Raw genomic sequence first — 12,430 nt, forward strand, 5'->3', positions numbered from 1 at the left:
AGGCTTAGTCCTAAGAATATAAAGCTGGATTTATTAGGAGCTAATGTAGCTCTGTTGCCAAAACTCCAAAACAAATAAAAATTAAAAGCCAGAAAGAAAAAAGCGAAAATGAAGTTGGGATTTACTTTTACATTATGAGATAGGAGATTTTTAACATTTTTTTTTTTAAGAGGAAGTATATGTGTATTTTTGTCATAGGAAAAGACTGATACACTGGAACATGAACTGAGAAGAGAAGTGGAAGATTTGAAACTTCGTCTTCAGATGGCAGCAGATCATTATAAAGAAAAATTCAAGGAATGCCAGAGGCTCCAAAAACAAATAAACAAACTTTCAGACCAATCAGTAAGGACAGTTTGAATGCATACCTAATATTTCCTTTATCAGTATTTTTGTTAATGAATCAAATTTACAATATTCTAAAGTTTTATTTATGTAAGTAACCTCTGTACCCCACATGAGGCTTGAACTCATGACCCTGAGATCAAGAGGCACATACTCTTTCAACTGAGCCAGTGAGATGCCACCAGATTTATAATACTCTAAATATCAACCTTTTGAATATAATTTATCTCTGCTAATTTGAAATCATTGGTCTGATTTGAAGTCATTGGTCTAATATTGCTAATGATACATATATTTTTTTTAATCTGGAGTTTTTATTTTCTGGAAAACCAACAAAGGAAGCAAGGGTAGCAGCAGGAAAAAGAAAACAGGAGGAAGGTTCCTTTTTTTTTGACTATTTCCCTTTAAATTCTTGATAAATGTCATCACTTAAAAACTCTATACACAGGGCACCTGGGTGGCTCAGTCGTTAAGCATCTGCCTTCAGCTCAGGTCATGATCCCAGGGTCCTGGGATCGAGTCCCACATCGGGCTCCCTGCTCCGTGGGAAGCCTGCTTCTCCCTCTCCCACTCCCCCTCCTTGTGTTCCTGCTCTCCCTATGTCTCTCTCTGTCAAATAAATAAATAAAATCTTTAAAAAAAACCAAAAAACAAAAAACTATACACATATTGAATCCCTTCTTATGACAGTGATGCCTGTCCTCAGTGGGATTCACCATTGATTATCCCTAGGGTCTTAGATATATTCTCAGTTTTCATTGTTGGGTTCTTCTATCCTATTCATAATCACTAGATTAGGAAGAGTTAATGTTAGCTAATTGTTTTATATTCCATTTGAGAGTGGGTAAGCAGATTTAATGAAAAAAATTATTTCTGTTCTGATGAATGTTTTAATGTGGGTCCTTAAATTGTATCTGATATAAGGTTTGCTATGTAATGGAATGCTGGAAGTGAAGAAACATTTAAAACCTGTAGTTGAAAATGATACGAAGTTCTCTTTGTAAACAAAATTTATTGTATTCTATATGGTACGGATGATAATTTTTTTTTTTCAAGATTTTATTTAGGGGCGCCTGGGTGGCTCAGTCGGTTAAGCATTTGTCTTTGGCTCAGGTCGAAAATATTTATTAGATCATGAGCGGGGGAGGGGCAGAGGGAGAAGTAGATTCGCCACTAAGCGGGGAGCCCAACATGGGACTCAGTCCCAGCACTCTGGGATCATGACCTGAGCCAAAGGCAGACGCTTAACTGACTGAGCCACCCAGGTGCCCATTACAGATATTTTTACAGAAATACATGTGGTAAACTAAAAAGGTTTTTGTGAAAAAATATACTTTGAGTTTGACCCACATGTATGGGTTTTGGTTGGGGCCTGTAAGTATATTATGACTTTGTAGTAGGTGACCTAGGACATTTCTGTGTCTTTTCTTGGTGGTGGTTTGATGATTTGACAAGAAAAACCAAAATAAAGTTTTTCTCTTTTGTAACATTTAGGTCAGTTGGTAAGGTGATGTGTGTTACCTTTAGTTTTTGTTGGCCTTTAAGACAGAATAGCAGCTTTGTCGACTTCTCAGGATTTCTTTATGGCAATTACTGAAGGAAGGAGATAAAACTCCTTGAATAATTTATCGTTAATATTTTGAATAGGCCAATAGCAACAGTGTCTTAACAAAGAAAATTGGGAATCAGCAAAAAGTGAATGATGCCTCAATAAACACAGACCCAGCTACTACTGCCTCTACTATAGATGTAAAGCCACCACCTTCTGCAGGTAAAAATCTTTTAGACCTTTTGGGTAGTGTCCTGCCTTGACGAGTATTGGTACTTACACTGCCTTGTTCCAGGTGTACAAATTTAAGGGAGCTTCAGAAAATTCTTATAAGTGAGAGGATTAAGGCAAAGATAAAGTAGGGGTCTAAAAGTAAGAAAGTCATGCATGTGAAATATATAAAATGTGTGGACCTACTATTTATCTTCATGAGAATATTCACAAGTATTAAATGAGCTGGAGTTTGTAAACTTACATGCTTGTAGCAGCAGTTAGGCTATAGGACAAAAGCCAGTGATTAACTCTTTAATATCCTACTAAATGTATGGAATTTTGAAGCATTTATGGAATTTTATTTTTTTTTTTTTTTTTTTTTTCCTCTTCTTGCCTTTTATTTATTTATTTATTTATTTTTTTTAAATTTTTTTATTGTTATGTTAATCCCCATACATTACATCATTAGTTTTAGATATAGTGTTCCATGATTCATTGTTTGTGCATAACACCCAGTGCTCCATGCAGAACGTGCCCTCCTCAATACCCATCACCAGGCTAACCCATCCTCCCAACCCCCTCCCCTCTAGAACCCTCAGTTTGTTTTTCAGAGTCCATTGTCTCTCATGGTTCTTCTCCCCCTCCGATTTCCCCCCCTTCATTCTTCCCCTCCTGCTACATTCTTCTTCTTCTTTTTTTCTTTCTTAACATATATTGCATTATTTGTTTCAGAGGTACAGATCTGAGATTCAACAGTCCTGCACAATTCACAGCGCTTACCAGAACACATACCCTCCCCAGTGTCCATCACCCAGTCACCCCATCCCTCCCACCCCACCCCCCACTCCAGCAACCCTCAGTTTGTTTCCTGAGATTAAGAATTCCTCATATCAGTGAGGTCATATGATACATGTCTTTCTCTGTTTGACTTATTTCGCTCAGCATAATACCCTCCAGTTCCATCCACGTCGTTGCAAATGGCAAGATGCATTTATGGAATTTTAATTGTACAGTTCTGTTGGTGGAAAAATAAATCCCCTGTTGATGGTTTTCTTTATCTTTTACTTTTTTTTTTTTTTTTTTACTTCTTTGGATCATTAGGGTACTTCCTGGTTAGTGAACCTGTTGGAGAAAAGTTAAATTTTTATTAGTTTATTAACTTCTAGATTAGAAAGACATAGTGAATGATAAACAACATGAAAATTTGAATTAACTCTAGGTTTTCATTTGGCCTAATTTTTTTTCATCTTATGTTAAAGATTTGACATAATGAAAGTTGGCACTAGAGTATATAAAAATACATTTCCTTCTGTAGTGTTTAGGGTAATTGCTGTTTTAGACTTTAAATGTAAATTTCCCATGCTATTAAATATTTAATTAGGTTCAGCCACTGTAGAACGGAATCCTGACTTACATTTCTGTACATCCTCTATCTAGAGTGGTGTTGTGTAAATTATTTATTTAATAAAGACTTAGTGAATAGTAATGAAGGACTAGAAAAGTGATTTAAAGTGTTTTTTCAGAGAGTATGGCTTTCTACTTACGCTGTCTATTCAGTTATATGAAGAGAACAAGTGTGCCATTTAAGAACTGTTTTTAGTTAATTAAAAATAATGATCCTTTTCATTATTGAATGTGAACTTGTTTCTGGCCAAACTAACATAAAAAATTCTCACATAGAGTTTATATTATCTTGCTTTATTTAGTGTATGAATAGATGATTTCAGATAGGTGTTTCTCTCCTTTAGTATTCCATTTACTGACCTTTAAGTTATTCTTAAGTTATTCTGAACAGGAAGATAATATAAGGGGCAAAATAAGTTTTAATAATATTTTCTGCTTTGTAATAGCCGAGACAGATTCCGACATGGTAACAAAGGGACAAGTCTGTGAAATGACCAAAGAAATTGCTGACAAAACAGAAAAATACAATAAATGTAGACAACTCTTGCAGGTAAGATAGCTTTCTTGTAAATGAAAGATTTATTAGATATAATGGCTTAGCTTACCTTTGTTTTTTTTTTTTAAATCCTGGGGTTTTGTTTTTGCTTTTTTTTTTTTAAATACCCATTTACTTAGTTTCACTTTTTTTTTTTTTTTTAAGATTTTATTTGACATAGAGAACACAAGCAGGGGGAGCTGCAGGGAGAGGGAGCAGCAGGCTCCCTGCTTAGCAGGGAGCCTGATGCAGGGCTAAATCCCAGGACCCTGGGATCATGAGCTGAGCTGAAGGCTGCCTCTTAACCAACTTAGCCACTCTGGTGCCCCCTTAATTTCACTTTTGAGATGACGAAAGGGAGTTCTGTGTACCTGCTCATGTAGGCCTGTGTGTAAAATCATGATCCTAAAATTTTCTATTTTCCTTTCTTGATAATGGGCAAGTGATTAATTGAGGTTGGCTATTTTTGTCTGTCTTCTTAATAAGGATACATTGAAAATGTATCCTTGAACTTGGAACATCATAAAAGGGAAGTAATTTTTTTACATTAACTGTAATAATAGCAAAGAATTTTACCACATCTTAAAGTAACCAAATTTACAAAGTGGAAAAAGAGAATGTTAATCAAATGAGCTATTGCCTTTATGATGTTACTTATTTTGACTATTTTAAACTGTATTCTTCATACATTTCAGTTTTGCAACTGTCTTGGTAGGGTTCAGGCTTCTCATTTATACCTGATTTGGAGAAGGGAGGCAAAGGTGTTTTGTGTTTGTATGATTTTTGTTAATTTTTTTGGGTATGTTTCTCCATGTAGAGAGGGGAAGGATATTTAGAGTTAACTGTAGAATGATGAAGTCCATACATTAGTTCAGTGTTACTGTAGTAGTTGATTTAAAACATTTTGTCAGTGCCTTTTAAATAATATTTAATCTTTTAAACTTTTTTTTTTTTTTTAAAGATTTATTTGAGAGAGATCGCAAGAGAGAGCATGAGCTGGGGATAGGGAGAGGGAGAAGCTCCCTGCTCAGCAGGGCTCCATCCCAGGACCCTGAGATCATGACCTGAGCCCAAGGCAGATGCTTAACCAACTGAGCCACGCAGGCGCCCCAAATCTTTTATTACTTCAGAGGATCCTTCCTTCTGTAGGATTGATTTATTAGAACAGTTTTACCCTTGAGTTCAAAGTAGTTGTTTATAAGGGACTAAACTTTTTTCATTAAGTCTGAAACGCTTCTAGATGGATATTTTTTAAAATGTCATTATATAGTATTATTGACAGAAAGATAGAATGTGCTTAAGCTAAAAATTTCCTCAAGGCGTTTTTCCCCCACTGTGTTGAAGTGCAGTAAACTGCATATATTTGCTGAAATCCAGTAAACTGCTTATAATATTTGAAGCCTGCAGTTTGATCAGTTTTGCCATGTATATAGTTGTGAAACTGTCCAGATAACATTTCCATTACCTGCCAAAGTTTTTACCCATTTGCAGTTCACTTCTCCCTCTATCCCCATCCCCAGGAAACTATTGGCTTGCCTTCTGCCTCTGTAGGTTAGCCTACTTTTTGTAACAGTTCATATAAATTCAGTCATATGGTTTATACTCTTTTTTTTGGTCCTCTTTCAGCATAATTAATTTGAGATTTATCGATGTTGTTGCTTATATTGGTAGTTCATTCCTTTTTATTGGGAGAGTTCAGATCTTCTGCTATTTTAAAAATTGAGTTCTTCTTCTTATTACTGATTGTATGTGTTCTTTATTCTGGATACAAGTCATTTGTGTGATATGTGTGGATATTTTCTCCCAGTCTGTGAGTTGCCTTTTTCATTTCATTAATGGTGTTTTTAGAAAAATTTTCAATTTTGATTAAGTACAGATTTACCAATTTGCTCTTTTATGTTTTGTGCTTTTTAAAAAGATTTATTCATATATGTGAGAGAGAGAGTAGGGGAGCAGAGGGAGCAGAGGGAGGAGGAGAGAGAGAATCTTAAGCAGGCTCCATTCTGTTCTAAGAATCCAACTTGTAAAGATTTTCTTCTATCTTATGTAAGTTTTATAGTCTTAGGTTTCACATTTAGGTCTATTTTCATTTTAAGTTTATTTTTGTGTGTGGTGTGAGGTATGGTATATATCATGGTATTAGGTTGATCTAGCCTTATTTGTTAAAGACTTTTTCTCAGTTGAATTGCTTAAAGCGTATTTTTAAACTTTTACCTTGAATATAAGACATTCAAAATGAAATTTTCCAATTTACCCTTTTGTCATGATTTATAACTCCTTTCAACATTCTGAGTTGTAGAGAAGAAGCAGTGTATAAGAAGTCAACCTAGCGATTTTCTTGGTCAGGAAATCCCAATGTCTGGAAACAGTTGTCATTATAATCATACAGTTTTTATTACTTCCCTTTGTAGAAGTAATATATGCTTATTGTGAAATCTTATGGCATTATAAAAGAGTAAAGATGGTAAAAGGTACCATCATGATCCTGATTCCAAGAGATAAGAGCTATTAATACTTCATATTTTTTTTAAAAGATTTTATTTATTTGAGAGAGAAAGAATGAGACAGAGCATGAGAGAGGGGAGGGTCAGAGGGAGAAGCAGACTCCCCGCTAAGCGGGGAGTCCGATGCAAGACTTGATCCTAGGACTCCAGGATCATGACCTGAGCTGAAGGCAGTCGCTTAACCAACTGAGCCACCCAGGCGCCCAGTACTTCATATTTTTCTGCACAGCACTATATGGAAATTGTGTTAACTTTTAAAAATAAGATTATACTATACTGTTTTTTGCAGCATACTATTTTCAATTAATGTATCTTGACGTTTTTTACTTGTTAATTTGTAGATATTTGTTCTTTTAAATATATACTATTCCATTGTAGGGATTTAAAATGGTTTGTCCCGGGGCACCTGGGTGGCTCAGTCATTAAGCATCTCCCTTCGGCTCATGTCATGATCCCAGGGTCCTGGGATCGAGCCCCACATCAGGCTCCCTGCTCGGCGGGAAACCTGCTTCTCCACTCTCCCACTCCCCCTGCTTGTGTTCCCTCTCTCGCTGTCTCTCTCTCTCTCTGTCAAATAAATAAATAAAATCTTAAAATAAATAAAATAAAATGATTTGTCCCATCTTCCACTGACATTTTTTTCCTTCCTTTTTTTTTTTTTTTTTACATTTGGTTATTTCAGTGTTGATAGTGTTAAAACAATGTTATAATGAAACATTCAGCAAATATCTGCATAGGTTTATATAGATATTGGCTCTATTTGGATTTAAAATCTTTTTGTGTAATTATGCTAATTTCGTTTAGGATGAGAAAACAAAATGCAATAAGTATGCTGACGAACTTGCAAAAATGGAACTGAAATGGAAAGAGCAAGTGAAGATTGCTGAAAATGTAAAACTAGCACTAGCTGAAGTAGAGGATAATTACAGAGTAAGTTCAGTATTTGTATAGTTTGAGGCATAGTGTACCTGGTACTTTTGCAAATAATGTTAGCTATAATTTTTACCAATCTAATGGGCAGTTTTAATATAGATAATTGGAATTGTATTTTTGTGTATAAATATGTACTACATATTTAGTTGAGTGTAGTTAATTAACTATGAACTGAGAAAATAAATACATGCGTTGCCATTGTGACTTTAATTCTGTGCACTCAGTTGGCTAATTAAAATTTTATTTTTAAATCATGCTTAGTTTCTAAGATGAAAAGTGATCATTTCATTGTCCTCTTCACTTAGAAACAGACATGAATGTGTATGTAAAATTATTTTAGGGCCTTTACGTTTTTGTGGGAGCATAATAATACATGATCAGTAATTTTAAAATTTATGTAAGCTATTAAATGAATCACCAAAATGTTTTACTTGTGATCCTACAAAATACTGCAAAGTGATACAATCTTAATTTTAATTATTTTTGCCAATGTAATATTAGGCAACAAATAAGCCCAAATGGTAAATGATATTTGTAAGACTGTTAGAGAAAAAGATTAGCAGCCTGTTTAGCTAATTAGTAGGAAGATCTTTTTGCTTTAAGGAATAAAGTATAATCTTACATATTTTGAGATCTTACATATAATTTGCATATTGTGTGTGTGACTAGAGACCAGGAAGTTCTAAATGATTTAACTTTGCTATATTATAGCTAATTGTACTTACAGTCTTAATTTTTAAATGTGGTGTTCTTAAAGACACCAAGAATTTAGGTTTCCCCCCTGGGGCCTGGAGAAGGTGGCACATTATAGGTAATTTTACTGATAGTTCTTTTTTATCTTCATCTACTGTCAGAATGAAAATTTCAAACTTCTAATTCATGAGATTATTATTGTTTATGAGATCCCTGCGGATATTGTTTTCAGTGGCTGGCAGCTTCCCTTACTATTTATAAAGTGTGAATACTGAATTTATATGAGCTTTTATCTTTGCATATTGACTAGAAAAAATAATTTAGTAAAATTAAAGCCTGTATATATAGAGAGAGAGCTAGTGAGCACACACTATGTTAGCTGTTATGTGGGAGATCATACAAGTAAGGCACAATGCTATGTATGTTTAAGGAGTTTATAATCTAATAGGGATTGCTTAGAAGTATAATGGTGATATTCACAACTCTGGCATTCACGACTCAGGTAGTCATCTGTCAAACCTGTGGGAAGCTAAATAATGTTTTTAGTTCATTTAGATCATTGTAGAAGTGAGCATCTGAATTAAACAGCATTATAGATTATGCAGCTGGTAAAGGTGCTTAGCATTTTGTTTAGTGCCCTTTCCCTTATTTTGTACTGTTTAGACACAGATACTCACTAGACAAGGCAAAATGGGATGAAGTTCTACATGAATGATAAGTCTAATTAATGAAGTACCTTAGGGCTGTTTCCAGTGGAATATTTAGGAGTTAAGCATGGAGAAACCCGACCTTTGAAAGACCAAACTGGAGGGGAGAAGCAGAGCTGGGAAAAGAAAGAAGCATCATTTTAAGCAGATTGAAAAGCATTTATATAGATTTGGAGGTGAAAAGTGGAGAGCACAGCCTGGAAATTTTGAGCAGTCTTGAGTAATAGGACTTTAATGTCTGTGGTGGTGTAGATTGGACTTGAAAGATAGCTTAAACCACATTTTGGGGGGCCTAAAATGGAATTGGAGTGCTATTTGCTATTAAGAATTTCCTAGGAGTAAAAGGACCCAACTATAGTAGGTCTTTTTGAAAACAGTTTGGTAACCCTGAGAGGATTTACAGGTGGGAAGGGTGTTTGAAGGTAAGAAAATTAAAAGTATTCTCAGAATTACTTGGTAATAAAGACCACCCCCTTGGGTACCTTCCCTGATCACTTATTATTGAATAGGACATGAAATAATTGAAAAATAAGTTTGTGTTTGTATTCATAATGTGGTTGTTAAGTGAATGAATGACTAAAGAGACTGAAAATGTTGGGGAGTGGAGGAAGAAGAGGAGGAAGTGTTGTAACAAAGCTTCCTAGCTTCAGTCACAGTGGGCTCTGAGATTGGTAATATCCGTTAACAGAAGTAAGAAAAGTAGGTTTGGGACCTTTTGCCCTTAAAGTGTGGAAAGAACAATGAAAACATGTCACCCATCAATTGAAAAGACAGGTTTGGGGAAAGAAAGATGTGTGCCATGTGAGTTAATATTAGTGATTTATTCCCATGGGGATCATAGTTGTGAAGGCATAGAATAAAGGGAGTTTTCAGGGAGAACATAGAGAGAAGCCAAAGAAGAAACTTTGGAGAACACTCATATTTCTAATTGTGAAGTTCAAGAAGTGGACACAAAAAAGAGCACGAGGGGATGATATTGTAGGTGAAATTTTATGTAAACTGGGAGAAGTTGTATGAGTACGGGCACTTGGTCAATAATGAGAAGTAATCTAGAGATTTCAAAGAAATACACTAAGAAAAATACACAGGTATGGTAATTGGAATTTTGATAGAATGGTATAGACTAACTCTTGGTGTGTAAGGAGAGAGTAGATAATGAAAAAGATTAATGATGATTTCTTTTTTCAGCTTCAGTTGGCAGAGAAAGACAAAGAAATAAATGGTCTAACTTCACGTTTGGAAAACCTCTCCAGGGAAAAGGTATTGAACAGTGTACTTAAAAAATCTTTCAGGGTGCTTGGGTGGCTTGATTGTTTATGCGTCTGGTGCTTGGTTTCGGCTCATGTCATAGTCTCAGGGTGGTGAGATCAGGTGCCATGTATGGGACTCTGCTCTTGGCACAGAGACTGCTTGATGTCCTTACTCCTCCCCCTGCTTGTGCGAGGGGGTGCGTGTGCACTTCCCCCCAATAAATAAATCTTAAAAAAAAATCATGACAATGAATGATACTACAGCTTATGAAGATACACATCTTACAGTCATGTGAAGGTGGCTTTGAAGAAAAGTTACATGAATACAGAAAAGACTGAAACAGATGTTAGTACTCTCAGTGGAGAATGTTTACAGTTAAATAATTTTATTTTTTTAAATTATTTATTTTTAGAGATAACGTGTGGAGGTTGGGGGCGGGGCAGAGGGAGAAGGGAGAGAGAGAATCTTAAGCAGGTTCCACACCCAGCGCCGGGTCTGATGCAGGGCTTGATCTCATGATCCTGACAGATCATGATCTGAGCCGAAATCAAGTTGAACTCTTAACCAGTGGAGCCGCCCAGGCGCCCCTAAATAATATTTTTAAATATTTTACTTTATACTATGAAGAAAATACTTAAGGATTGAAATTTAACTTGGTCTTTGTTACGTATTTTGTATTTAACAATAAACTCTATAATGTTTAAATTTAGGAAGAGTAAAAAATTTAAAAATTATACATAATGTTGTCTATCTGGTTTTCTTTTGTGATAGGAAACATTTTAGAAGTTGTTTAATGATTTATAGCATAACCTAACATTGAAACAGAGCATACATTTATAATGTAAAACATGCTATAGTGCAACATTTCTCAAAGTGTAGTTTGAGGTCTTTTGGGGGGTGGTCCCCATCCCCTTTCAGAGGTCTACAAAATTGAAAACTATTTTCACAATACTACAATGTTATTTGCTTTATTCCCCACTGAGTTACATGTATATATGTATATTTATTACCCCCCCACCCCCACCCCGCCGTGTTACATTTACATGCTGGTGTGTGTAAGCAGTGGTGTGTTTTGAATCAAGGCAGTTGCACCAGAGTGCATTGGTATAGTTACCATATTCATCTTAACTATTGCATTCACAGTTAAAAAAAAAAAAAGCCAGTCTCACTTATAATGAAACAGTAAAATAATCTTATTGAAGCTTGACCTTGGGGTGCACATCTTTTTAATATTCTGTGTGATGAAATGGGGAGTACCCCCAAAGCACTTCTACCTAATCAGGTATGATGGTTATCTTAAGGTGAAGCACTTGTGCAGTTGTTTGGGTTGTGAGCTGAACTAGCTGCTCTTTTCATAGTATATCATTTCCCTATTAAAGAATGACTAATAGACAAAATTTGCTTATTCAAAGTAGGGTATTTGGCAGATATTTTCTTGAAAAGAAGTGAAGCAAGCCTGTTACTTTATGGAAAAACAATTGGTAGTATTTGTTGCCAATGATAAAATTCAAGCTTCTAAGCAAAAACTAGAATTTTGGGAATCTTGTATCTGCTACCATAAGCTTGATAATTCCCAATGCTTACATTTCTTTTTTTTGCTCATGCCCATAGATGTCTATCTTCCATCTTCCTGTCTTCTTACCTGACAGTCATCAGTATGAACTCTTTAGTCAGTGGATTAGAATTTGTTACTGTTCTTAATTTGATGTTCCTGCAGTCCTAGATTTGGTCAGTGGGAGCATTTTCAAGCTGGTTCCTGATATGCCCCAGTATCAAAAGGGTGATGTTGGTTTTTTGAGCACGTAGTACTTTTCTAGCATTGTAAGATATTCTAGCTCATCTTGTACCTTTCTTAACTCATCTTTGAAATTGTCAGTTTCTTTTTTTGTTTTTTTGTTTTTTAATAACTAGAAAGATGCCCTGGTCCAACCCTGGAATTAGTTCTTTCCCAAGGAGTTTCTGGTTCGGTATTAGTGGAAGATGGTATTTAGAAAACAAAATATGGGCCCTAGGTGTGTCCATGATTACTGGAGCTCATTGCTTCTGGATCTTTTCAGTGGGCAGAACTAAGAAACATTATTTTAGATATTATGAGTTCTAGTCGAACTCCACATGTTCTTACTTGCCTTCCTCTTTTCCTATTTGTATATGTGCCTTCCACACTGAGAATCCTGGTGTCCAACAATACCAACACGTATCTATTCATTTGCTAAATCTGATAATCCACATAAAACAGTTTCAGAATTGCTAGAGCCATATCACTATCAGAAAGATTCCTATTAGGAATAGAATTTGA

At 35.3% G+C, this 12,430-nt stretch overlaps 1 protein-coding gene across 5 annotated transcripts in view; it reads left to right on the forward strand.

The window, feature by feature from the left end:
* Window positions 1–12,430, forward strand: part of TAX1BP1 (Tax1 binding protein 1) — a 92,248-nt gene that overhangs the window by 52,107 nt on the left and 27,711 nt on the right. For 3 of the 5 annotated variants that reach the window (XM_078059398.1, XM_078059400.1, XM_078059402.1), the window contains exons 10-14: window positions 199–345; window positions 1,993–2,116; window positions 3,958–4,061; window positions 7,355–7,480; window positions 10,072–10,143. In XM_078059398.1, the coding sequence (XP_077915524.1) occupies window positions 199–345; window positions 1,993–2,116; window positions 3,958–4,061; window positions 7,355–7,480; window positions 10,072–10,143 (573 nt within the window). The remainder of the gene's footprint in view (window positions 1–198; window positions 346–1,992; window positions 2,117–3,957; window positions 4,062–7,354; window positions 7,481–10,071; window positions 10,144–12,430) is intronic. The other 2 variants (XM_078059399.1, XM_078059401.1) reach the window with 1 other exon arrangement.

The sequence above is a fragment of the Halichoerus grypus genome, chromosome 12 (assembly GCF_964656455.1).
Source record: "Halichoerus grypus chromosome 12, mHalGry1.hap1.1, whole genome shotgun sequence".
Lineage (NCBI taxonomy): Eukaryota > Metazoa > Chordata > Mammalia > Carnivora > Phocidae > Halichoerus > Halichoerus grypus.